The sequence below is a fragment of the Bombus fervidus genome, chromosome 8, assembly GCF_041682495.2.
Source record: "Bombus fervidus isolate BK054 chromosome 8, iyBomFerv1, whole genome shotgun sequence".
NCBI classification, from domain to species: domain Eukaryota; kingdom Metazoa; phylum Arthropoda; class Insecta; order Hymenoptera; family Apidae; genus Bombus; species Bombus fervidus.
In genome coordinates, this window is record NC_091524.1 from 14,525,647 (window position 1) to 14,549,345 (window position 23,699).

General features: G+C 47.0%; 1 protein-coding gene across 1 annotated transcript in view; it reads right to left on the reverse strand.

The window, feature by feature from the left end:
- Positions 1 to 23,515, reverse strand: part of Dnr1 (E3 ubiquitin-protein ligase defense repressor 1) — a 37,677-nt gene extending 14,162 nt beyond the window's left edge. The window contains exon 1 of the mRNA XM_072009045.1: positions 22,669 to 23,515. Within this exon, the coding sequence (XP_071865146.1) occupies positions 22,669 to 22,755 (87 nt within the window). The 5' untranslated portion in view covers positions 22,756 to 23,515. The remainder of the gene's footprint in view (positions 1 to 22,668) is intronic.
- Between the last annotated feature and the right edge of the window lie 184 nt (positions 23,516 to 23,699).

A 23,699-nucleotide genomic window follows, 5' to 3' on the forward strand; every position in this document is an offset into this window, starting at 1 on the left:
TACGACGTGGAAACACGGGCCGGACAAAAGCAATAAGATGTAAATCGACGGAATAGAAAATAAAGCGAAGAATTTAGGTAAAAGAGGGTAGGAGCAAGCGGTTCGAGACGCCGTACAGACTATAGAGCGTAACGTAAAGCGTTTATTCGAGTCGAGTGCGATGGAATTCGTTTCTCGCGTCCACGTACGTAGCAGCGTTTTGTGTTTCGTCTTTCTGCAACGTCCACGCGTCTAAGCGTATTTTCCTGTTGGAACCTCGTCGCTTTCTACGATACAAGCTACTCTGCTTTAGCCGAAATCCCTTTATCCTCTCTCTTTCGGTTACTCGCTCGTTCCGAGATACGAGCGGACCTTGAATCGACTAAAAATTGCAATTCGACGTAATTTATCGTATTTTCGAAAAATCGTTCGCGCGAAACAGCTCGCGTACCCGCTATCGACACGGCTGGAACGATTAGTCGCCAACGACGATTAGTCGTTCTCTTTCCCTCCGAGAAACAGTTTATCTAATCAATTTCGCGAGACAATCGGTAAGAGGATTCGCGCGAATTTCCACGATCCGTCTAAGACGATATCGAAGATGGAAGGTGAAAGAATCACAAGCGTCTCGTCCGTGTCTCAACGAGGAGCCATAAATTTGCCATAACGACGGCCCGAAGATTTATCATGCCGTTACTCGCATGGACGACGTTGCTCGCTCGCACAGTGACCCAATTAATTTCAGTCGCCGATGTCGTAGAAACAAACTCGCTACCAACGTATCAAACCGTCGTATTATTCCTTCTGATCCGTGCATTCTTCTCCGAAAGCTATTTAAATCGCGCTGCTTTATCCTCTGCTCGTAGTATTCGTGATCCCGGAATATCTTACCCCGGTAGTGGCTCTTTTCGCGATCGTCGTGCGAATAATCGTTTAAAAATTCTTCGCCTCGCTTTTCCAACATCTCCGCACTTTGCGCTAATTCGCACGCTCTACGATTCTCTTCCGCCACCTGTACCGTAAAACCCGTACAGCGCGAGATAGGTTTCTCAAGCTCGCTTCGAATCGCGCGAATTCACCTCCGAGGCTTAGTATCGAAAACATTCAAACGCGTTTAGGGATATCAACGGTTGAACGGTGTAGCGCGACAACAGATTTTTTTACGAGATCGATTAATTGCCGCGATATTCAGCACTAGCTGCGCTTTTACGTTGCCGTGCGTCAATCCAGAAATTGCTCTCTCCTATCAAGTACCCATCTACGATTTACGTAATCGTCTCGATCGTTCGCGTATTGCCGACCTTTTCTCTCTCTCTCTCTCGTAGCTTTCTTTCTTTCTTTCCGCTTCGCTGTCTATCGTCATTTACCATTACCATATTATCGTATCATCGACTTGTAATCCGTCGTAATTCGCTGCTATTCGTTATTGTGTAACAAATATAATAGGCGTAGTTTGATTCGATAATGGTCGCAAACTACACGACGCTTATTTACTTCGATTAAACGGCTAAATTCTCGCGTTCCGAAAACTCGTCTCGGAACGATCGTTGGAAAGTTTCGAAGTAGATTTCGCGTTCGGGTAACGAATCGATCTTTTTTCTCGTTCGCCGTTCTCCGTGATTCACGTCCGATACGCAAATAGTCGCGCGATAGAAGTACGTCGTTCGTGAAGCGGACCATTATTCTAAGATTAATGCGCGTTTCGGACGTGCATTAATCACGCCATCTAATCACTCTGGCCATCGCGCAACTACCCACGAACCGTTCGTCAGATGCGCGCAACGAAATCCTGCGTAGTCGTTGTACGTGGTAATTCGTTCGAGGAACACGCCCCCGCGATCAACGACGCGCTCGTTCAAGAACGGGGCAAATTCGACCCACGCGTTTCGTTTCGTTTCGTTTCGTATCGTTACGATCCACCGACGAAGAAACAGCAAAATGTCGTAATTTAATCGCGCTGTATCCTAAAGCGGGAAACTCCGACAACACGGTTCGATCGAGAGGCAAATTGTTTGGTAAATTGGTTCGTTCGTAAGAATAGAAGGCGCGTGCTCGAATTAGCCGGCTGGCATTCGAAATGAAAAGGGACGCAAAGCGCGAGAGATTAAACGAGCTATGTAACGACTAGCGTGCAGTTTCAACGTGCCACGACTCGTAGATGCATACACCGACGCAAACGTATCGCATCGACTCGACTCGATGGCATACGGAGAACTCTATGCGCTCGTATCTGTATACGTACACCACCTAGATATACGCGAATACAGCGTGGTCTACGAGCGCGCCGCAGCACAACCTACAAAGCACGGAGATCGCGCGCTGCTGAATCAGAGGAGTCGTTCGTTTTACCACGGATAACGCGTACGATGCACGCTAATCGCAATGGCTTTACCGTCCTTTATCCCCCAACGATGCTCCAAACCTCTTCGTTACACTCGCCGTTAAACGCAAACGCGACCGATCTTTGGAAATCCGATCCTGAACGAGTCCAAGCAGAGACGAGTTTCGCCGTGTTCGCCAATTTTTCGATTTAACGTGCGCGTAACGAGGCAACGAATCGCGATGAGACGCAAATGCAAAGATAAGCGCAAGTTTCGAAATAAGTTGATGAAAAAAAAAAAAAAAAAAAGAGGAGACGAGTGGGAATTATTTGGCAGTAATTTCGTCCACACGCTTTCTCGCTTCGCTTACGAATTGTAACGAGCTCCGGATATGACGCAGGACGCGCCGCCATTGCTGCAAAAACGGCCAGACAAATAAACAACTTTATGCGATTTTATCGGTATTTTTTTTTTTTTTTTTAACTATCCGCAAAGGACCGAGATTTCAACGAACGTCGATGGTGATTCGCAGCCACGTTCGTAGAAACTTACAAATTGTAAATTGACAGGTAAACTTCTATTTTACAATGATAAACAAACTATCGATCTTTGTTGCAAACTAAACTAAATAGATTGAACGCTTTACTTTCCAAGGTTGAGAACCGAATCTCAACTACGATAACCGTCCGACGGAGAGCCGAGACCAGGGAGCTGAGAATTTCAGGTTATAACTTCAGGGAATCTTTGGATATACGAGATAAATTAAATCGATAGCCGTTCATCGTTTGCCTATAAAGTTACAGTTATTATTCTTCTCTGTTACGCAGATATAACGCGATCTATCGTTTTTAAGAGCATTAAAAAGCGAGAGCAGAAAAGCGATTCGGTAGACTCGCTCGTACGTACGTAACTGTATCTAATAATCGATGTTTACAATGGACAGTATTTTTATCGAGAGATAAATTCAAAGCGGTTGATGACTCGTTATCGACTATTCGTGACGAGTCAAAGTATATAAAACATTTTTCTACCAACGGTATCGCGCTGCTTTTTGTCGTTTTCCTCCTATTTTTGCTAATCTTCCAGTCACCGATAAAGTTATCGAGCGCTTAATATCTCGTGACTCGAACGGTTATCACGAATATTCAAATCGTCGGTAAACGTACGTCAAGTTCGAGTTAATTCGCTAAACAGGGTCAAGGTTAGTCATACTTTTCTATCCTGTGGAAAGTTTAACTTTAAACGACACGCACAGCGTAATGTCGTAAGAACGTAAGAGACAGGTTAAACGTTTGTCACGACTCATATTGTTGGAACAAGCTCGGTCGTCTTTCCGATACGGTCTTTTGTTTTCTTCCGTTTCTACGAAAAATACCGAACAATTGGAAACTCGTTTATCGAAAATTTGTTTTGCGACGATAATCTCGTAGGGGGTCATTTGCAAGCATTATTATCGATACGACGCACAGCGATTATTTCTGTTTACGCGTCGAATCGATTAACCTAAAGTTGTTTTCCGAGTCTTTTTCTCTCTGAATTTCAGCAGAACGTAGAAACTCGATAGAAGAACCCCGGAGGCGGCAACGCGATAGAAATCCGATAGAAGTTCGATAGGTGCAGAGTGGTTGATTTCGCAAAAAAAAAAAAGACTCGAAGAACTCGCCATTTGTTCATTTGATCCCCTCTCCACACACACACACACGCGCGCGCGCGCACGCACACACAGCCAACGATGTCGATCGATTCACGCGGCACGATAGACTTTTATCGACCGATGCTCGTCACAGCTTTCGACGCGATTACAAAGAATAACCTACCCGGACCTACCGGAACCTGTTCGTTTCTCGAACATGAAATTCGATTCGATGATTCGTCTGATCGATTTCTCCTGCTTCTCCGAAATCGTATCCACGATGCAGGAATCCACGAAACTCGACTCACACGCTTCGAAGCCCGTCCCCCTTCGCTCCTAACATAGATAATTCTTCTTTGTCGCAGTTTTGAATGTTTCGTCCATACGTGTATCGATATCCACCTCTTTCCTAAACTTCTTCCTATACGTGAAACTACCGCCGCTTGTTCATAGTTTCCGTGATATTCGCAAAAATCTGTCGGTATCAAACGGTGAATTCTGCCTACGATTGTGCGGCAGCGTACGCGTCGGTATCGGCCGCCTTGCGATCGGCGCGACACGGTGGCCACATAAAACAACGTCAAATCCGAAACCAATTCCCATCTCTCGTTTATAGTTTATGCGAGGGAATAAAAAGCTAGGCGACAGACGTGTGCGTCGGCCTATGATCGTTGCTGTGTCACGGGTCATAGACACGTTGTTGGCGTATCTATATTCTTCTTAGGTTTCGGTTAGATGCTATTTTTAACCGATCGCCGCCAAGCGACTGATATGTAACTAAACCGACGAATAGGCTGCGACGGATGCGCAATTGTTACAGGCGACGTTCACTGTAGTGGTAACGAATATCTCTGACGCTGAGGCTCAGCGACGTTCACACACACACACACGCACACACACGTAGGACTAAGTTGTCGGAACGTTGATTTACAAGATATATCGAAAGATCATCGACATCGGTGAGGTGGATAAAAGATATCGATAAAATAACTCTCTCTTTGTTAGGACCGATGACTTTACACAAACCAGAAACCATCCCTCGGTCAAGACGGCCACTGACTGTGCAAATATAATTAATCGGACCGCGATAATCCTAAGGAACTGTCATAAAACGAAGCATTTTTATTTTACTATCGAGGCACTTGATCGTTATAAAAGATGTTCGTGCGGAGACGTTCCTTATGGTTATTGTTCAATCAGGTAAAAAATGGGAAGGTCGGGTTTTTTCCACGTACAACGATCATTTCCATCCGCGAGCGACCGATGGTGGGGCGACCAGCCCCCAGCAATAGTTCTCCTCTGTGACAGCATAGTCAATGAACTTTACTGCTATGTCATCCTTGGATCAGTCAACGTTTCTCGACTGGTTTTTCATCCGTTGATCGGTTATCGGTCGTAACATACTATTTACACCACGCGTCACTATTTATATCTACAAAATTGTTTGAACAAAGTATATATTATAAGCTGTTACTTCGGTGTTACAATCAGTCAACCACCTCCATTATCCTAATCGAAATAGGGGATCGACCAATTCGAGGCATCGATTATTTAATCGTAACGAGAATTTACGACCCTCGTTGACGCGATCTATCGCGAACGGTCGAACGCTCTTCTCTTTCCTTGTTCGATCTCGCAAAATAAAAAGGAAAGAAAGAGAAAAACGACTCTACGTACAAACGAGAGAAATATTTCGCGAGACGAAAATCGGATTTCGCAGGCTGGTACGCGATCGATACCAGGTCGCGGTAGAGGTGACGAATCGTTGCGGTAGATGTTAAGTTGGTATCACGGAGAGCATAACTGAACGTTGAGAGATATCTTTTACGAGATTAAGCCGGAAGAAGATAATGTTTTCAAATTGAATGGAAAATGTAGAAAAAGCCGAAATACGTCGCAGCTAGCGACGAGCTATACGTATATCACGAGGTATAAGACGAAGGCAGATCGTGATTGATATCCGCTGAAATTGGCCGTCGTAATCTGCCAAGTTAGCGAGAAGCGCGTACCATTTTCCTAAGAGAGAGAAAGAGAGAGGAACAAACAGCAACGGAGAGGATTGAAAAAGGAGAAAGAGCGAAAGCGAGAGACAAGGCGCAAATGGAAAAGCGAGATCGAAGGGACAGGCGGCGCCGTGCGCGCTAACTCTTGCTGCTCTAACCTACGAGAGAGTGGCCGGTTCCTCGCTTTAACGAAAGCAACCGGCTGAAAATTGCGTTCCACTTCGATATTTCCAATTATTGCCTTCGTCGTTAATTAGTTGTCGCGCTTTTAATTGCATTTTTGATTAGACTATGCGACGCCTCGCGTGCATTTCAACGATGTTGAAACGCTTTCAGGAAACATCATGAATCAGCGCTTTGTCCACGTTGTCTCTTTGCTTTGTGTTCGAAACACAACGGTCTCTGAGAATGCTTCGTACGTAAGCAGCCGTGCTATAACGGGGAAAATAACGGGTTTAACGAAGCGTACGTGAAACAGGAGCAAGTGCGTAGGTCGAAAAATCTCTAGGAGGATGTCTCTGGGACGGGTGTCGATCGATGGCGTAATCCACTTCGTTCGCGTGTTCCTCGTTTTTATACGCATTATAAAGCGCGTTGCTTTCCTCGCGAGGCAAAGTATTTGGGGCGCGAATAACGCTCGCCGGTTGCACTGGTCGGAAGTGCTAACCGTGCAAAAAATGTTGTTTCCTCGCGCTGGCTCAGCTGCTCGGTTTCGCAAAACAGAGAGAGAGAGGGAGAGGGAGAGAGCAAGGCGGTGAGAAAAAAAACGATTCTAACCTAGTTCCATTCGCTTTGTGGAAACAGACGATTGCGTGCACGCGTGGCTTTGCCGCGAGCGAGGCATTTTCGAGGCATTTTCGACGCGATACTTGGCTCCGCGACCAAACGTTCTCGGCCCAATTTCATACGTCTCGATTCCGGATGTATAGAAATCGTGGTTCGTTGGAAATTATACGACCGACGAATCTATCAGAAAAACGACCACGCACGGTCGTCTTTTCCATCTCTCGATCGCCGCCAGGGAAATCTCAGGATCCGATCAGCTACGAGTCGAAAACACGTGCCACGACAAACAGCACTTTAGTTGACGTCGCACGTTCGATGGGTAGCCGCCGACGCGATAGCACGTTATAATTTGTTGCGTAAGCTCGTCGTAGCCGAGTAGACGAGCGCGCGTTTGCACGCAACGGATTTTTCCTTTCGCGACAAAGAACGACCGCGAACATATTACCGCGGAGGCAAACGATGCGACTGCCGACTTTACGCGAAATCGGAAACAGAAGGTTGAAATAGAACGGCGATCGGTAACGATAAGACACGTATACGATAATGGCGCAACCGCTCGATCTAATAGAATATTTTTAGATTCGTCCTTTAGATTCGTCCTTTTGGACGCGGTCTGCGATCGCATCGCGGACAAATCCTCTTGCGCTCTCCTTTAGCGTTTCTACGAGACGCGGAAATCGTGGAAAACACGCGGAGCTTCGAAACCGCAAACCAAAGTAAGAAAACAACGCGTCGCAGATTCTTCTCTCGGTCGGCTATATCTTTTCCTCCGCTTCTCGTTCTTTTCTTCGTTCTATCGCGTTCCGCTCGTTCTCTTCATTTTCCTTTTCTACGCCCGAGGCCAAAGAAGCTGTAAGAATTCCTCCTTTTCTCTCACGTTCCTCCGCGTAAATATTCGCTCGACGAATTTCACCGCGATCGATCGGATAAATCGCTCGCTAACGTCCGTAATTAAACTCCCAAGCTAAAGTTGCGTCGTTGGCCTCTTCTCGGTGAGCCGATTCGCGGAGGAGCGGAGCGTTCTTAAGAATCGTACAGACGGTGGAAAAAAGCGTGCAAAGATAGTCTTTATAGACTTTCATGCGATCGAGGAAAGAATTCCATTTTCAGGCGGGAATTTAATTTATCGAGGAATTTACGGCTGGATTTGTGGAACGAGAGAGAAGGAAGCGACGGGGAGAAGTTAGCCGGCTGCCTGTAAGAGGATAAAATTTTACGAGTTGGTGGAAACAAACTGACAATTTCGAAGCTCGTGATAGGTAAACGAAAGTAAGAAAACTTAAATCGTTTTCGTAACGGAGAATTCGTTGGTCGATCGATAACCAACGGGAAACTTGAGAAAAAAATGCTATCGACGCTTCGAGAATGCAGGAGAAATTGGCGAGGCAGAAAGGTCGGAAAAAGTAAAAGAAAGGAGCGACGTTTGACTACGCGTGCCAGGTAATTTTCTGCAAGAAGCGCTTTCGATTAACTCCTCCTTTGTGCCGCGTCGATCGTCTCGCTCGCCGATTCGATTCAATTTAATTAGAGTAGACGGCGTTCGGTTGAATATTCGAGACGCGTCAAGAATTTTGCAAGAAGCAAGAAATTGTCTCGAAATTTCTTTCACGTTTCCCTGTTAACTGTTAGACGGACGGCTCTTCGTAATTCTCCTAGCTTCTATCGAATCGTTAACGCAAACAGCGCGCGGACAAGAGGAAGAAATCTCGCAGGAGCGACCTTTCCGAGCGATCGAAGCGCAGGAGAGAAGCGAAAGCACGAGTTTATCCATCTTATCCGTCGATACGTTGCTAAACGATTTGGCAAATAAATCGATCGATCTCTCCGCGATGAATACCTTTCCTCTTTCCCATCTTTCGTCCGTCTTTCCGCTTGGGAATTTCCAACGTTTCGCGCACTCCTACCTTTCTACCTTGGTCGATGCCAGAAATCCTATCGAGTATTTTAACCGAGATAATGCAGCGGTTACACGGTGGTTCGCGCAACAGCGCGCTTCCAGCGTTTAACCTTTCCTTTACGGCGTACGTGGTTTCGCCGAGTATCGTTTCGTTGCGCGAAAGGAGAGTCAACCAAAAACCGTAGCCTTAAACGCGTCCAAGAATTTACCAAACGATAACTACGGGCGTCGAAGAACGAAAGGGTTAAAAATCTCGTCGCTAAGCGGGAGTACCGCGTATAATGGCCGAATCACGCGGAACGAGGGGGAAAAATGAGCGTAAACTGCAACGGGCGAAGAAAATTAGTTGCTAAGGAACCGCGGTGCTAACTCGATTCGACCGCGTAATCTCGGTTGGCAACGAGTTGCACGCGTCTTGCGCAAAGTTTGCTTTACCAGCGATTCCTTGCATCGTTCGTATCGATCGGTAGCGACGTTATTGAATTTGGATAAAAGCCGGCAGTCCTATCGCCTAAGCGTCCGTTCGAACGGTGCAACGGGCACACGTCCGTTCCAATTCGTGCGATACTCGAGCCGTAGCTCCTTCCTACTACGCCTTTAGCTTTTAATCGCGTAGCGACGAGAATCGATTTAGCAGAATCCGTCGAGGTTAAGTATATTTTGCGCGCGATTATTCAGAAAACTCGCGCAACCGCTTTAATTACGGCGTTGATAGCCACTGATCATAGCAAATCGTAGAGCATATCGACGAAACTGACGGCGAGATAAAAAACAGAAGGCTGCGACTCGAAGGCGTAACAAACGTGCGATCATAACGCGAAACCGACTTCTAATTTATTAGCAAAGCTACTTATCGATAATTAGAGTTTCCATCGAACGAGCGATCTGCGACGGTAACTGAAGCGTGAAAATTCCTCGTATCGAGATAATCGTAGAATTCTTGTCGCTACGCGGGCGTCGAAAACCTATCCATCTACCACGATACCAGTGAATAGAGCGGAAAGACGAATAATTTACCGGTCGTAGAATCGGAACGACGTGTTTAAAAACACGGGATGGTATTACGTTGAAAGTAGAGAACGCGTGGCTCGCGACGTATAAAGAGAATTTTCCAAATACAGGTCACGATGGTTTACGTGAAACGACGTACCGATCGATCGTGCAACGAATACCCACTCGGTTTCATTCCCAGACGACCGATCCGATAGAACACACGTAAACGCATTAGTACCATTTAACACGTTCCACCGGCTTTGTCTATGCTCTCGGTCGAGGTTGCGGTATAAACGTTGGGTAATTGGATTGGCAAGTTGCGCGCGTTCAAAGAGGATCCTGATCGAACGCGGACAATCGCGCGTCCCATTCTTCCCCTTTTATCCTCTGAAACGGCACATTCGCCGACGCTTGCAAAATTGTTAACGCGCTACGCCGTTCAACGAAACACCGGACATCGCGTTTTCGTTCGATCGAGTTCGAAAGGAGAATAAGGTCGTGGAGGGATGTGTTCGGCGGTCGACCTAGACTCTGGACGACGCGCAACCGATGCGGTTGCTCGATAATGTCGCGCGTCGCATCGCGTACATCCAAAGTACAAAGGATGCCAAACGAAACCGCACGAGATTCGGCCAACTTGCTCGTCGCCAACGTAGTCTGATCGTAAGCCGGCGAAGCAGAGAATTCGCGAATATTCCTTTGACGTTTACGAAAGAAAATTTCGTTGCGAAAGTACTTGGAGTTGGTAGCGTGTAACACGGCCGTCTGGAGACGCTATCGCGAAAGATGCGGGCGCCCGCCGAGATATTGGAATCGTTGCCATCCCGCGTTTTACGTTCGCTGACTAAACGTTCTCGTTACCTCAACGATTCAAGGTCACGGTTCAAAGAATCCGTTCGCTAGTTGCGTTTCACCGTAAACATATAATTAGCGCGCTAGCTCGCTCGCTCACGAGTGTCACGGTTGAAGATAAGAACCTAGCGTCGGTCGCGAGAACGAGAAGCGCCGGCCGAAAATACGATTTCACCTCTTCCGTCTCTTTTTATACCCACGCTGTATAGGCGTGCCGGACTTTGCACCCAGGCGAAATTGACGTTATTTCATGAAATTGTCGGGGACTCGCGAAACGTGGACTTTGCCGTCAAAGATCTGCGCCGTTTCGATGTATCGCGATTTTATATCAACGATCGTACAACGTATCGACGAGTCTCGTAACAAAAACGAAAATCGTCGAATCGTTTCGGATTATACCTTATTTTTATTCTATCTAACATCGGAAAGACAGACAACCGTTCGATCGCGGCTAGTTTCCGTTTCCGTCGACTTTCTACGGATTTCCGATGCTTTTACCTGCGCGCGAACACGGAAAGCAAGAGAAAGGCAAGCGCGAGCCTAAAAATTAGACGACGCTATCCAAAAGAGTTTGCCACGTTCCTCGTATTCGCTCGCATCCGACTATCGGATTCTCGGTCGTTCCAAGCCTTGAACATCCGTCTGTGCGGATGCCTCGTTGTATCGCCTCGCTACGTTTCTCTTCGCCTTCTCGCCTCGACCCTTATCGAACGTTAATCATCGATCGATCCGTTTCGTCCGACGAGCGAACGGATACCACCGCTTTCCGTTCTTTGCGATCGACTTTTACGATAAACACGGATGCGAGAAGGAAAAAAGGGAAAAAGGCGAAAACAAAACGCGTTACGAATAACGGCGAGTCGACCGATTGTTTCTATTTACGGTAGCAGCGTAATACAAACGAGCGAAAATAAAACACGCGCAAAGATGCAAAGATTTTATTGAATTTTAACATCTACAGTCTCGTCAGCTTTGCTCGAGCCGGTGAAACTTTTGTCGAATCTCCGCGCGATTTCGAATCCTACTCTACGTTTTGGTACGCTCGAAACACCAGCTATAAATGCGTTGTATACGCGTTGAGCAAAGCCTCGGCACTCTGGAACTCGTTTCTTCGAACAGTGTCGTTGGAATCTCGAGCAGGTACGGGTCTGACCGGAAGAGCCGTAGGTCGCCTCGACGAAGAAGCGTTTCGAGTACGAACGTCGTTCGTCCAATACGGCTCTTTTATCGCGTTTCAAACGTTAAGTATAAGATGGAAGTTTGGTCGAACGACGTTCCGTTCGATGTTGCGAGAGAAACGCTTCCAAGTTCGATAAACTTTCGTAAAGACGCATGGTAGTGCATGTGCGCGCAGTTGCGCATCTGCATCGAACGTAAGGAGGAAAAACGAGGAATTTCAATTACGGAACCTTCGGCAAACTCCGCGACGACGAATGGTAAAAACGAACGATGCAACAGAGAACGTTGCTTGAATGAGAAACAAATACTTTTAAATACCTATAGGAAATCGTATAAAGCAACGCTCGCGAGAAAATCTACAGTCCTACTTCGTTTGTATATACGAACCGACGTACGATGCGATCTGCGAGTTTCACGGTGCAAGGTGCAAGGTATTGTATAATACGCGTACATTCTACGTATGTACGCGATAGAAATATGAAAAGTCGCACGTACAAAAACCACGTATTCGAATTCGCGATATTCCGCTGTGACGAATTTTGCCGTTGAACGATCGCATCCTGCGTTCTGCGAGAAATCGTAATACGCGTGCGAGTTATCGACAACGAAGTGCGCGATAAGGCGAATTTGCGCAGAGAGCGTCGGTATAATGCGAAAACGTTTCGTAAATAGGCTTCGGGTGCTGTTATTCCAAGCACGTGCTAGGTGACGATTGATTTTTACGAAATACACGCGCTGTTCGTCGTTTCCTTCGGTCGTTCGATTTTGCGAGCGAACGTCCCACGAACGGCTGAACGAGAAGGGCCGAGAAGAAAAGATCGTTGGAAAAAGGTGGAAACAGCGATTAAGCCTAAACCCTCTTACGCTTGCGATGCTCTTCGTTCATTTTTCATTCGGGCCAACGACTCCGTCCATCGATGTGCTATTTGTAGGTGCGGCTGGTACGAGCTTAGAGAAGAGCAGGTAGAAAGCGTTTTCGTCACGGACGGAACTCAACGACGAAAATCATGGTCGACGCGGCAACGATTATCCGTAAATTCGCAACGCACGAATCAGTTCGCGACGCGTTTAAAATAATCCCGGATCGACGTTAACCGACTGTATTTTCGTCCAGTCGCGGAGAGACGCGATCGCGTCGTAGCGCGTCAACGGGAATCGTAAATTCCCGTTACGATTATAATAATCGACACCACGAACAGGTCGATCCCCTTATCTCTTCTGGGATAATAAGCGTGTTTGTTTTGTAATAAAACTACAGTAGTCTACAGTTCTATAATATATATATTTACGATAACTTACAACACTTGTTTTCGCGTAGACCGTAGCGATGACGATATCTTGTCATTGGATCAGGAATCGATCGACTTCGTCGCGACGAAAAGTACAGCAGTTGACTACTCGAATGTTAAAAGAATAGAACAGTATTTGACTCGCTTTGAGACGTCGAAGAACAATGTTTGACTCGACTGCCCGAAGATTGTTAGAACGGTAACAGACCCGTCTCGTACTATCAAGGAGGAAAGCTCGGTGTGGGTGTACCCTTTTTGAACTAAGAACGCGGATTCGTTGTTCGCACGTTTCGGTAGAAAACAAAAAAATGTGGCTCGTGGGTGTCCTTGTTCGTGGTAAAAACCTGCTATTTCGCTGGTCAAACATCCGTTTTCTCCGTAATTAGTAAGAGCGTGCAACAAACCTAAGGACTGTTTTAAGAGATTAAACTAAAAGATTCGGTTTACGGTGGTTCCTTGAGTTTATCGCGGATCGGTGTAACGAAGTGTAGAGCATCTCGCGCGACGCGACACCGACCGTGTGATTCTCGACGACGACCACGGAAAGCGATATTCGCGACGCGTCAACGCGGCTGCCGAGTTGGTCAAGCCTTATTTACCCGTAACGTCGTTATAAATAAGTTTTGACAATCGCGTTAAGCAGTCGCGCTAATTAGCTATTCGGCGTGGCGTAACGGCAATCCTGCGAAACGCTCGGCTACGTCCCGTTAACGTAACGTAAAATCCATATGAAAGCGAGGTACCGAACCGGTAATTGACCGAATCGTTGAATACGGTTCTCTGTATTTCGCGTTCCGCCTCCGTGCATCCCACTCTCCTGCATGCCGCGTGCCGAGTGCCATTTCCGGATCAATAAATCCGCGAAACGTAAACCAACGTCGCTTGCACGCCCTTACCCAATCTCGTTCCTCGTTTCTTCTCGTTTCCTCTCGTTTTTAGCCGTTATTGTCGCGATTCGCTACTCCGTAACGGCTCGTTGGTTACAGTTTATCGAACGATAAACGCCAGCTTTCTCCGCGATGTCTGTTTTTCGCTTCCAAACGACGAATCCACGATTCGTTTACCGATCGATCCCATAGAAATTGCCGTTGCGCCAAGAATCCGTTCGACCACGTAACAAGAATTTTCTCGCGAATTCTATATAAACAGAGTTAAGTAGTAAGTAAGAGGGGGGGGGAGGGGCGGGACAGTAGGACGCAGCTTGTACGATTAGTAAATCACGTAGCGGAAAAGGATGTAACGGAGAAACAAGGGGGGGGGGGAGAAAAGTTCTATACAAACACGGTTAAACGCGAGAGGAGAATGTTGTTTTCGTTGCGATTCCCGGGAATCGATTTAAAAATGAAATCGAGCTGGTTTCCAGCGACAGGAATAAACAACGATATAAATATTCACGATCGTTTGATAGCGTTTCTGCATCCGGTTAACCGCGCCTCATATATTTATACATGGAGAGTACTGCCGCGAGAATAACGAAAACTCGGCTAATTTCATTTGTCGGCGATAGATAAAAACCGGCAACGATAAAACGCCTACAGGTTGCGCGTTCCAAGTTGAATCCGTTGCACGAGCTGCCTCTGGCACCGTGCCAACCATCCTTCTCACCATACTTTAGGAACCCGTAAAATCTACGTGCGATTAAACCGATCGAAAACTTTTCGTTTACCCGTTATCCCGACATTACGCTACTTCGCTTCCAGCAGTTTACACTTTCCGCCAACTATAAAACGAACGTAACGTTTCTTTTCGCTTCCTACTATGTAGCAGTGGTCGCGAATCTTATTTGTGCCACGCTAGTACGTCTTCCAGCGAACGAAATTCTAGGCAAAATTCTGGACAAAATTCTACGCGAAACTCGGTCACCGCGTTGATAAGAGCTAGGCGGTAAAGTTGCCGGTGACTTTGCTCGAAGCTCGCTGAAAAGATACTACGTTACTCGCAAGAAGCGTACGTGCATCATCGATCCGTGCTAACGATAAGTAATTTAACTCGCAGGTTGAATATACCGAATAAAGAGTTCAAGAGCGAAAGGTCGTTCGGGCTCGTTATCTCGGCAAATATATGTGCCAAATCCTGGCGTTTCGGTAACCTCGGCGTTTGCCGGCTAACGCGTAAACCAGTTCGATTTCTGCTTCCTCGTTCTCGAGGAACGCGCATCTCGCGTTTAACTGTTACGCGTACGACGTACACCTTGATTACGCCGATATATAAAACGGATACCGTATCGTACGATACACCGTACCCGTTGTTTCTTACTTCGCGATAAACTCGCGCGTTCCATTCAGCTCCGAGCAACGATCCGGCTTCGCCTACGATGAAAACTTGCGCGTTACGAACAAAGACTCGCTCCATCGAACGGCTCGTACATCGACCTAACGATCGAGCACTATCCGACGACACGGAAACTCGTTTCTCAGGCTCCTTGTCCTTGTCAAATCGCGACCCCGCTCGAGATACCAACGATAAATCCAAGGAGGCGACTGCGCGAAAAGTCGCTACGTCGAGGGTAATCGTCGTTCACGACGCAACACGGAAAGTGAAAACATTTCGCTGCCAATTTCAAAGTCGTCGCGAGCGAACTTCGCGTACGCCAACTGCGCGTATATAACAAGTACGTTACTGCGTCGTGCGTTGCGAGCTTCTCTCGTTCGAACAGGCGGATTTGAATATTAAATACGTTGGAAAGTAAAGTCTCGCGGCTAAAAACGTCGTTTGATCGGAAGAATAGGGAAAGATTCGTGGACAGGATACAGAATATTTGGAACAACGAGAAACAGGTCTTACGATTTACATAGCGAATTCGCGAATGCTGTTCATTAACCTCTGCCACGTATGAATTATTTATGCCTTGTTATTCGTATATTCATACGTCACGAAATACATAACGTCTTTGTTGCCTTAATTCGTCTGTTGTCATTCTAGACAGGAAATACCTACGTTTCTATCGACGATACGTGTCGTTAAATATTGATTCGCAGAGAAATAAAAACAGACGTATCGCGCATTAAGATCAAGGAATCCTGTTCGCTGCAGGAAGACAGACGCCGCTTGCAAATCGAGATATCTTTCCGGTCTCTGTATTTGTCGCAAATTCGATACAACGAGAGTCCTTTATCGCGTTCCTTTGTCGTATCGTAACATCGATTGCCGCGGATCTGCGTCCTGCTTCTCTACAAAGGTGACTAACGTTACTCGAACTACCAGCGAGATCCTTCGTTACCACGCACGCACTTACTCGCGTCGTACCAGGGTCTATGCAAATAGGTAGCAGCGCGTTATCCAATGGCGAGCGAGTTCGTCCGACGGAGTGCGTTTAAGCAGGAAGTTGGGCTATTGCGGGCAATTTAAATAAATCGGGGTCATAAAGATTCGCCGCAAAGGGTACAGCGATTCGTTCCTTTCGACGTTCGGTGCCTTGAAAAGCAACCGTGCCCGATCGTCGACACGCGCGAATACACCGTCGTTCCACGTTTTATCGTACATCCTGTTTTTCTTCGATAAGCTTTCATCTACTTTGTTAGTCGCTTATATTCCTTTCTCGATAACGCGTACGTACCGTGACACGACCGTGTATACCACGATTTCACGATTCGACCGTTCGCCGTTTTAATTTCAACGGCGTAATCAAAAACGCAGTTTTACCAGATCTGCGGCGGATCGCAAACGATAACCGATTCTACGCCTCCTTAGAAACGCGTACGTAGACCGATTGGCGCGTAACGTTGCGTTTACGTGTGCAGGAAAATCGTAGAATTTACGTTAAGTTTACCGTGGAAACGAGCCGCCCGTCGAAAATTTCCCAAGATCCAAATTCTCGAGGAAAACGGAACGCGCGTCGATCGTTTCGAAATATTCGACGCGAACGAGATTCGGCGGAAATAGCGAGTCGTTGCTTTCGCCAAATTATATTTTCGATGGAGGATCGAAGAAACGGGTGCGCGTTGCTCGCGCTTTATAAACGGATATGCCATCGTTCGTCTCTATCGTACTTTGCATCGAGGCTGACGACTATCCTCTCCGACGCGGCGCCTGGAATATCGCCAGTGCGGAAAGTAGCGCATACGGCGTAAGTACGACCCATTTGTAGAGCCACGCGATTGCGTAGGTAATTCGCGTTGAAAGGCGATACTCGCTCGTGTATTTTTGTCGTCGATATCGTTTCTAGAAAGGAAGACGCGAGTACCTAACTTAGGTTTTCGCGTTACGACGATTCGCCGATCGTTCAAACGCGACGTCGAGTCGGCCACAATTTCAAGAACGAACGACGACTCCGACTAACTGATCGAACCGATCGAAGAAATCGCACAGCAAACGCTGTAATCGTCGCCGTACGATACGACGTTACGTCCTTCGTCGTATCGCGTAATTTTAAATGATAACCAATTAATTCGGTAAAATGACTGCCTTTATCGGTAACACGGTTAACTTTTTACTACAAAAAGATTACAAACGTGTGCCCTTTTGAACTAAGAACGCCCATTGGTTAATAAATAAAACTATGAAGACAAAGAAAAGCGGATGTGGCTCGTGGGCATCCTTGTTCGTGGGAAAAACCCGCTTTCTCCGTAATCGGTAAGAGCGTGCAAGGAACATAAGGACCATCCGTAAACCGAAAATACTTATATGAATAGGAACGAAGCTAAACAGATTCCTGGTATTTCCTTAGGTTTGTTGCGGGTCAGTGTAACGATGCGTAGGTCTCGGCGGCCAGACCGTGAGGAACCTCGCAAGGACCATCGCGTTTGGCGTAACACGTGGCAAGCAGAACTCTATCCGCGACAATAGCATCGACCGTTTCTCACCAAAAGGCAAACTATCGTTGTTCGAGCGATCGCGTCGATGGATAACGACGTGGGCGCGATACGGTGAAAACATCCGCCGGAAGAGAACGCGAGAAACGGGACGCGTCGAAGGCGAAATAACCGGCAAACCGTGGAATACGGTTTCGTTTCGATGGTTATGGAAACGTATATGTGGCCGTATATGGAGCGTGTAGCAATTTGTACCAACTTGCAACAAAATACCTACGAGAATCGATCGCTCTCCTACGACTCTTCGTCACCTTTTCCCTTTCTCCCAAGGAAATTTCCCAACGCGATTTTCGTAATCGCGTGTCGTAACTTGGTCGATCGTAGAGGCTCGATTGTATTCCAGGCGCGAACTTCGATCGTCTGGATGAAAGATTTCGCTTATCTGAGATACTCGTACGCGCGTAACGAGTCGAACGAAGCTATCGCGAACGAACAACGTTAATTTATACAGAGCACCTATCTCTGTTTTCGCGCGACAAAGGACGGACGACGATCGTCGAAACGTTCGTCCATCGGTCAACGATACTCCGTAACGCGTCCCTAACGCTGCTTGGAAATTCTACGAGATCGCGCGATCTACGCGGCATAAACGGGCAATCCTGGATCGCGAAAATTTGGATTCGTTCCATGGAGAGGAAGACGGTTTGACCGTTCGTTCGGCAAACTCGGCCGCATAAGCGAGTTTTAAAGTTCTGTCATTCCCTCTGTTGTTTTCCAAACTTTGCTCTCTCGGCTGGATTTTACTCGACGCGATTCGACCAACAGCTTCGATAATTTACCGAATATCGAGGTAGCGAAGTTATGCAACGTACTTTCGGCTGTAGCAGACACCGCGTCCAACGTCCAACGTTCTTCCAACGACTGCATATTATAATAGTTATGATAATTGGCTGGTTGCGAACAAACGAGAAAAGATACGCGGGATTCGATTTAAGAGCGCATAATCCAGTTGTTTTTTAATCAGCGGATGCGCGAGAGAGTTTCTTCCACGAAGAAGCAACGGCCGCTAGCATGGATACGACCGATAAGACCTCGCGATATTAACAAGTTACCTATAACGCAGATAGTTGCGAAGATAAAAAGGATCCACCAGAGCGACCCTTCTCGTTTTCCGCCTAAACCCTTCGTTTCGACCCAACTGTCGCGAAAAAAAGACGCTTCCAGAGCCGCTCCGTCAGCTTCTTGCAAACGCGATACCGTGCAATTCATCGACGGATACGAACGGTATCGCTGGAACGGATAAAAAGGAAAAGATTTCGAAGAGAATATTTCGTACTCGTAGATACGGATACCTGGCCGATACAACGCGTTTTATCGATGAACGTTACGGAGCTACAAGAATACCACGCGGTTCTAGGTGACGAAGATTTTCTCATTTCCGGCTGTCACGCCACTTCCAATCTAACGTATTTCACCCAATTTCCGCGTCGAATCGCCAACGAGCCAATCGCTGTGTCTAATGTCTCGTCGAAGCCGTACTCGAAATATTACCAGATATCATCCAGTTTTTCTCCTTCGACCTACAACCGAGCGACGTTCGAACGTCGTTTGAAATTTCCCTCGTCATCTTCTCTGCGAACTGTACGTTCGATCGAAACCTGGTCGATCGAAATTCGGTTGAACGTTTCGCCTTGATAACCTCGTACACGCTGCACCAAGAGAAAGGAGAAAGACTCCCATCGTCGACGAAGATCCCCGCTTGCTTTTTCTTATTAATTCGTTCTTCTTGTTAATTCCCGTCTAAAGTCGTGTACGTACGCTCCGCGTGCGTTCAAAGAACGCGAAACCCGACGTTTTTTCCTCGGTGACTTTTTTTTTACGTTAACGAATACCCGTATATTTTTATAGTAGAGTGTATTCTTATACACGAGAGTAATAACGACTAGAAATAACCGCCGCTATAAAAACGTTTGCGATACACGTGGGTATTTTTTAAGGGGAATTCGATGGTATTCGATCCGTCGCACGCCATTGTACCAAGAATTTAATCGCTGCTCGACGAACGCGTGTACCTTGGATGTCTGTGACGTCTGGGACGTCTGTCCGGACTCGGAGTGCTCGCGATATTTCGTGTCGAGTATCGTCGTGCGCGAAATACCTCAAGTTCGAAGGCAGATAAAAAAGTCATACGACGTCGATCGTTTGATTCGTCGATCGAGCGGACGAAAAGAACGTTCGCTGATCCGTGGTCGGCCGCCGAGCAAGGAATTTGCGAATTCGCGAATCACGATGGACGCAGCGGTAGGGACGAATACGTCTCTATCGTGCGTTACGATACGTGACAACGTGTAATTACGTATATGTATACGTTACGTTACGCAACTTGTTGTCGCGATGGGTCGCGCTACGCGAAAGAACGAGACAAGAAGAAGAGAGAAGAAAGGAGACGAGATAGACGAATGTTTGAAATTTGCATAAAAGTAATCAGGATATAGAAACGCCGCGACCTTTCCTTTTCCGGCGGAAAGTATCCATCTAGCGACTGCTAAATAGCGTCTAACGAGATTAAAGACAAAAACGAAAAGAACGAACGGACCTATTTGAAAGCGAACTTTGCCAAACACTGGAAAAAAGGAACAACGCGAAGAGTGAAAGAGGAGAAAACGCGGGTCCAGCAATTTTCCGATGTAATAACAGGCCCTCGTTGTTCGTGCAAAACGGGCACGATAAAGCCTCGGGATATTGCCTTATTCAACGGACGTTGAACGCCACGGAGTATTATAGCTGGAAAGAGGCTTTGTTGCGCTTTGTTGCGCGCCGCCTCTTCTTTTTGCAAACAAAATCGTTCGAACGCGCACGGAAAAATCTGCCTACGATGCAAGACGCAAAGTTTATTGAGTCGTTGCTACATGGAACCGCGTTTTCGCAGCGACGTGTTGCAAGAGGCAACGAAAATAACGAAAGATTAGAATTCGGCGAGGGACCGTTCGATCGGACCGGTACATCGGAACGGTACGATCCGCGAGCATACCTTTTTCCATGGTCTCTAGAGAACGGAACCAACGAACGAAGAAAAGAGTAACGATGGGTTAGCCTGGATGATGAAAGAGAGACGATTCCCGCAGGCTCGTACAGCTATAAAACAATCGATGAAACATATCCGGAGCATGAACACGACCATTGCTGAAACTTTTAAAACCCACAAAGGAAACATTTAGGACCGTCGGTTAGCGATGAACGAGCTTGCCAGCTCCTTGGTCGTTCTCGACACGGTCCTCGATGCGTGCCGCCTTCCAACGTTTCTCTTCCTCTCGATCGATAGTAATCGAAGAAAAATGGTCGAAGAAAAGTATTTCTAACTCACCCGTGAGAGCCGTAACTTAAACAATAACAGTCGGATAGTAAATCTAACGGTAGCTATACGAACAAATAGGTCCAATGGAAAATACGTACGTTCAACGATCCACGAAAATTTATTTCGTCAATAAGCGTACACGTACCGAGCATCGAATAATACGATGCTCGGTGAAATTGCGACCTAGTTAGGCTTTGACCCACTTGGTTACACCGTAATCATCGTCGAGTGCTCCGCACCGATTGATATTAGAAGTAAACATGTCGCTGAAAGCGTACCTACGTGTAGCGTCTCGTTTGCACGCGACAGCGGTTTGCTCGCTTCCTTTCCCAAGCTTCCAACTTATTTCCGTGTTTCTGTAGACAAAGTAACGAGAATTCTTTCTCCGCTCGGTCCTTATCTACGATTCTATCAAAACCTATCAAAACGGTCACCAACAGTGACCAGTGCAACGCCAGGTAAACTCGTTTCGCTCGATCGGCAGAAGGGGTGTTTAACACGAGCAAAGGTTTCTATAAACTGATCACGGTTATTTTTGATACCAACGATCCAGGTATCTGTACGAGAAAGAAATACGAAAGAGAAGGTGCGGGGTAGACGGAATGAGCAGAGAGCAAGAGGATCAAGGCTGTTGGTCGTTGGTGGTAGTCTTATCTCTTTGCATACGTGCAACTGCTGCGCTACACGCAACCGATGCGTCTCCCGTCTATAAATAAAGTTATACCCCAAAGAATAAACGAGACGTTACTACTGGTGATACGGCCGCCGAGGTTGTCGCGAGGTCACCGCGTCTCGATAATAAATTGCAATCGTAAGCACGCTCATCCCCCTGCCCACGAGCTAAAATTACGGCGCGCTAATAAATTCCCCGTAGAAACAAGATACCTTGCACGCCGGTATAGGCCTGAAATTTCAAATTGCTGGAGCAAGTGGCCGAATGTTTCCGAGGCATCTGTTGCGCACGTGAGTTACGATCTAGCCGTAAGGCACCGTCCACCGCCACCGTCTTTCCCTCAAACCGAATATGCTTTACATTTTCACGACCCGCCACTTTTCCGCATACATTTACATTCTTATCCCTTGCGCGTATATATTTATCCCGCGTCAAGATTCTCCGCCTCCGTTTCTCGCTCAAGATCGCTCGATCGGACCGAGCACTAAAATTTCTATTTCCGACGCAAGTTTAACGTACTTTTCCTAAGAAATCGATCCACCGTGCACGCATGTATATTCGACGAACGTTCTCTTTGTTTACAACGACGACAACGCGCCGTTTACGCGTGACGTTTGAACAAAGCCGCGTTCTAACTCGATCGTTTCGTACTACCGTGTTTACGCGTATTTTTATATCGGATCTTTAGCGATCGAAGCAACCAAAAATCATGTAAAAACCCAGACTTCAATAACACGTACGTGATTCGTCTTTATCGAATCGTACGCGTCGCCTCGCGATCTTTCATTTCTTCAAATTTTCTAAATTCTTTCAAAGCGTTTCATTCGATTTCTCAGAGAAGCGTAAAAACGCGGTAAATCGATGTTACAAAAGATGCAACGGACAGACGAATATAAATGCTCTAGCAAAGGAATAAGGTAAACAAATAAAAAATGCAACAGTAGTAAAATGACTCACTTTCTCGAGACACTCCTGACCAATGGCTTTGGGATCCACTTGCACTTCGAGGATGACGGAGTTTGCTTGGCTAACGAGACACCACATCTTGTTAAGTTGTATCCAAAGAGGTTCGTACACCCGCACCGTTTCGCTTGGTAAAACTTGTAACACGGTTTCGATGAAACAAACCAAAACGCACGTTCGCGCAAGTTTCGGCACGTGTGACGACGGCGACGACGACGACGGCGACGACGACGACGACGACGACGACGACGACGACGACGACGACGACGACGACGACGACGACGGCGACGACGACGACGACGACGACGACGACGACGACGACGACGGCGACGACGACGGCGACGACGACGACGACGACGACGACGACGACGACGGCGACGACGACGACGACGACGACGGCGACGGCGACGACGACGACGGCGACGACGACGACGACGACGGCGACGACGACGACGGCGACGACGACGACGACGATTACAACAATCTCTTCCTCGGACTCGCAGCTGGTCGGCGTCCGGCTTTACTCGTCATCTTCTTAATCATAACAGATTTAAAACGCGTAATCGTGCACAGCTGTCACTGCATCTTTACACACTTCGAGCATCAGCAACGTGTTCGCGCTCGTATTACTCGAACGAGTCTCGTTGGTTTCCATTTCTCGGTGCAGAATGGCACACGTACTGACCGCTTCACGTTGCCAGCATTAGTTCACAAAATCGAATCACCTCTCGATGTCTATAGACTGGCGCTAGTGTTGTCAACGGACACCACACATACGCACTACGCGCGCCCAACCAACTGCTGTCTGAGACTACCATCTCCTACGTCCTACGATGAAAGGGGAAGGTTAGGTTTATACAGCTGATTCCACGCTGATTCCCCACTCATCCACCTCTCCTCTGCTCTCTCCTCCCACTCTGTATTTTCTTTTTCACCTAAATATCTAACCAATTTTTGATAAACGTAAACACAAATATCCGATTACGTCGTAATTGCGTTTTTTATTCAACTCGAGTCTGCGGCCG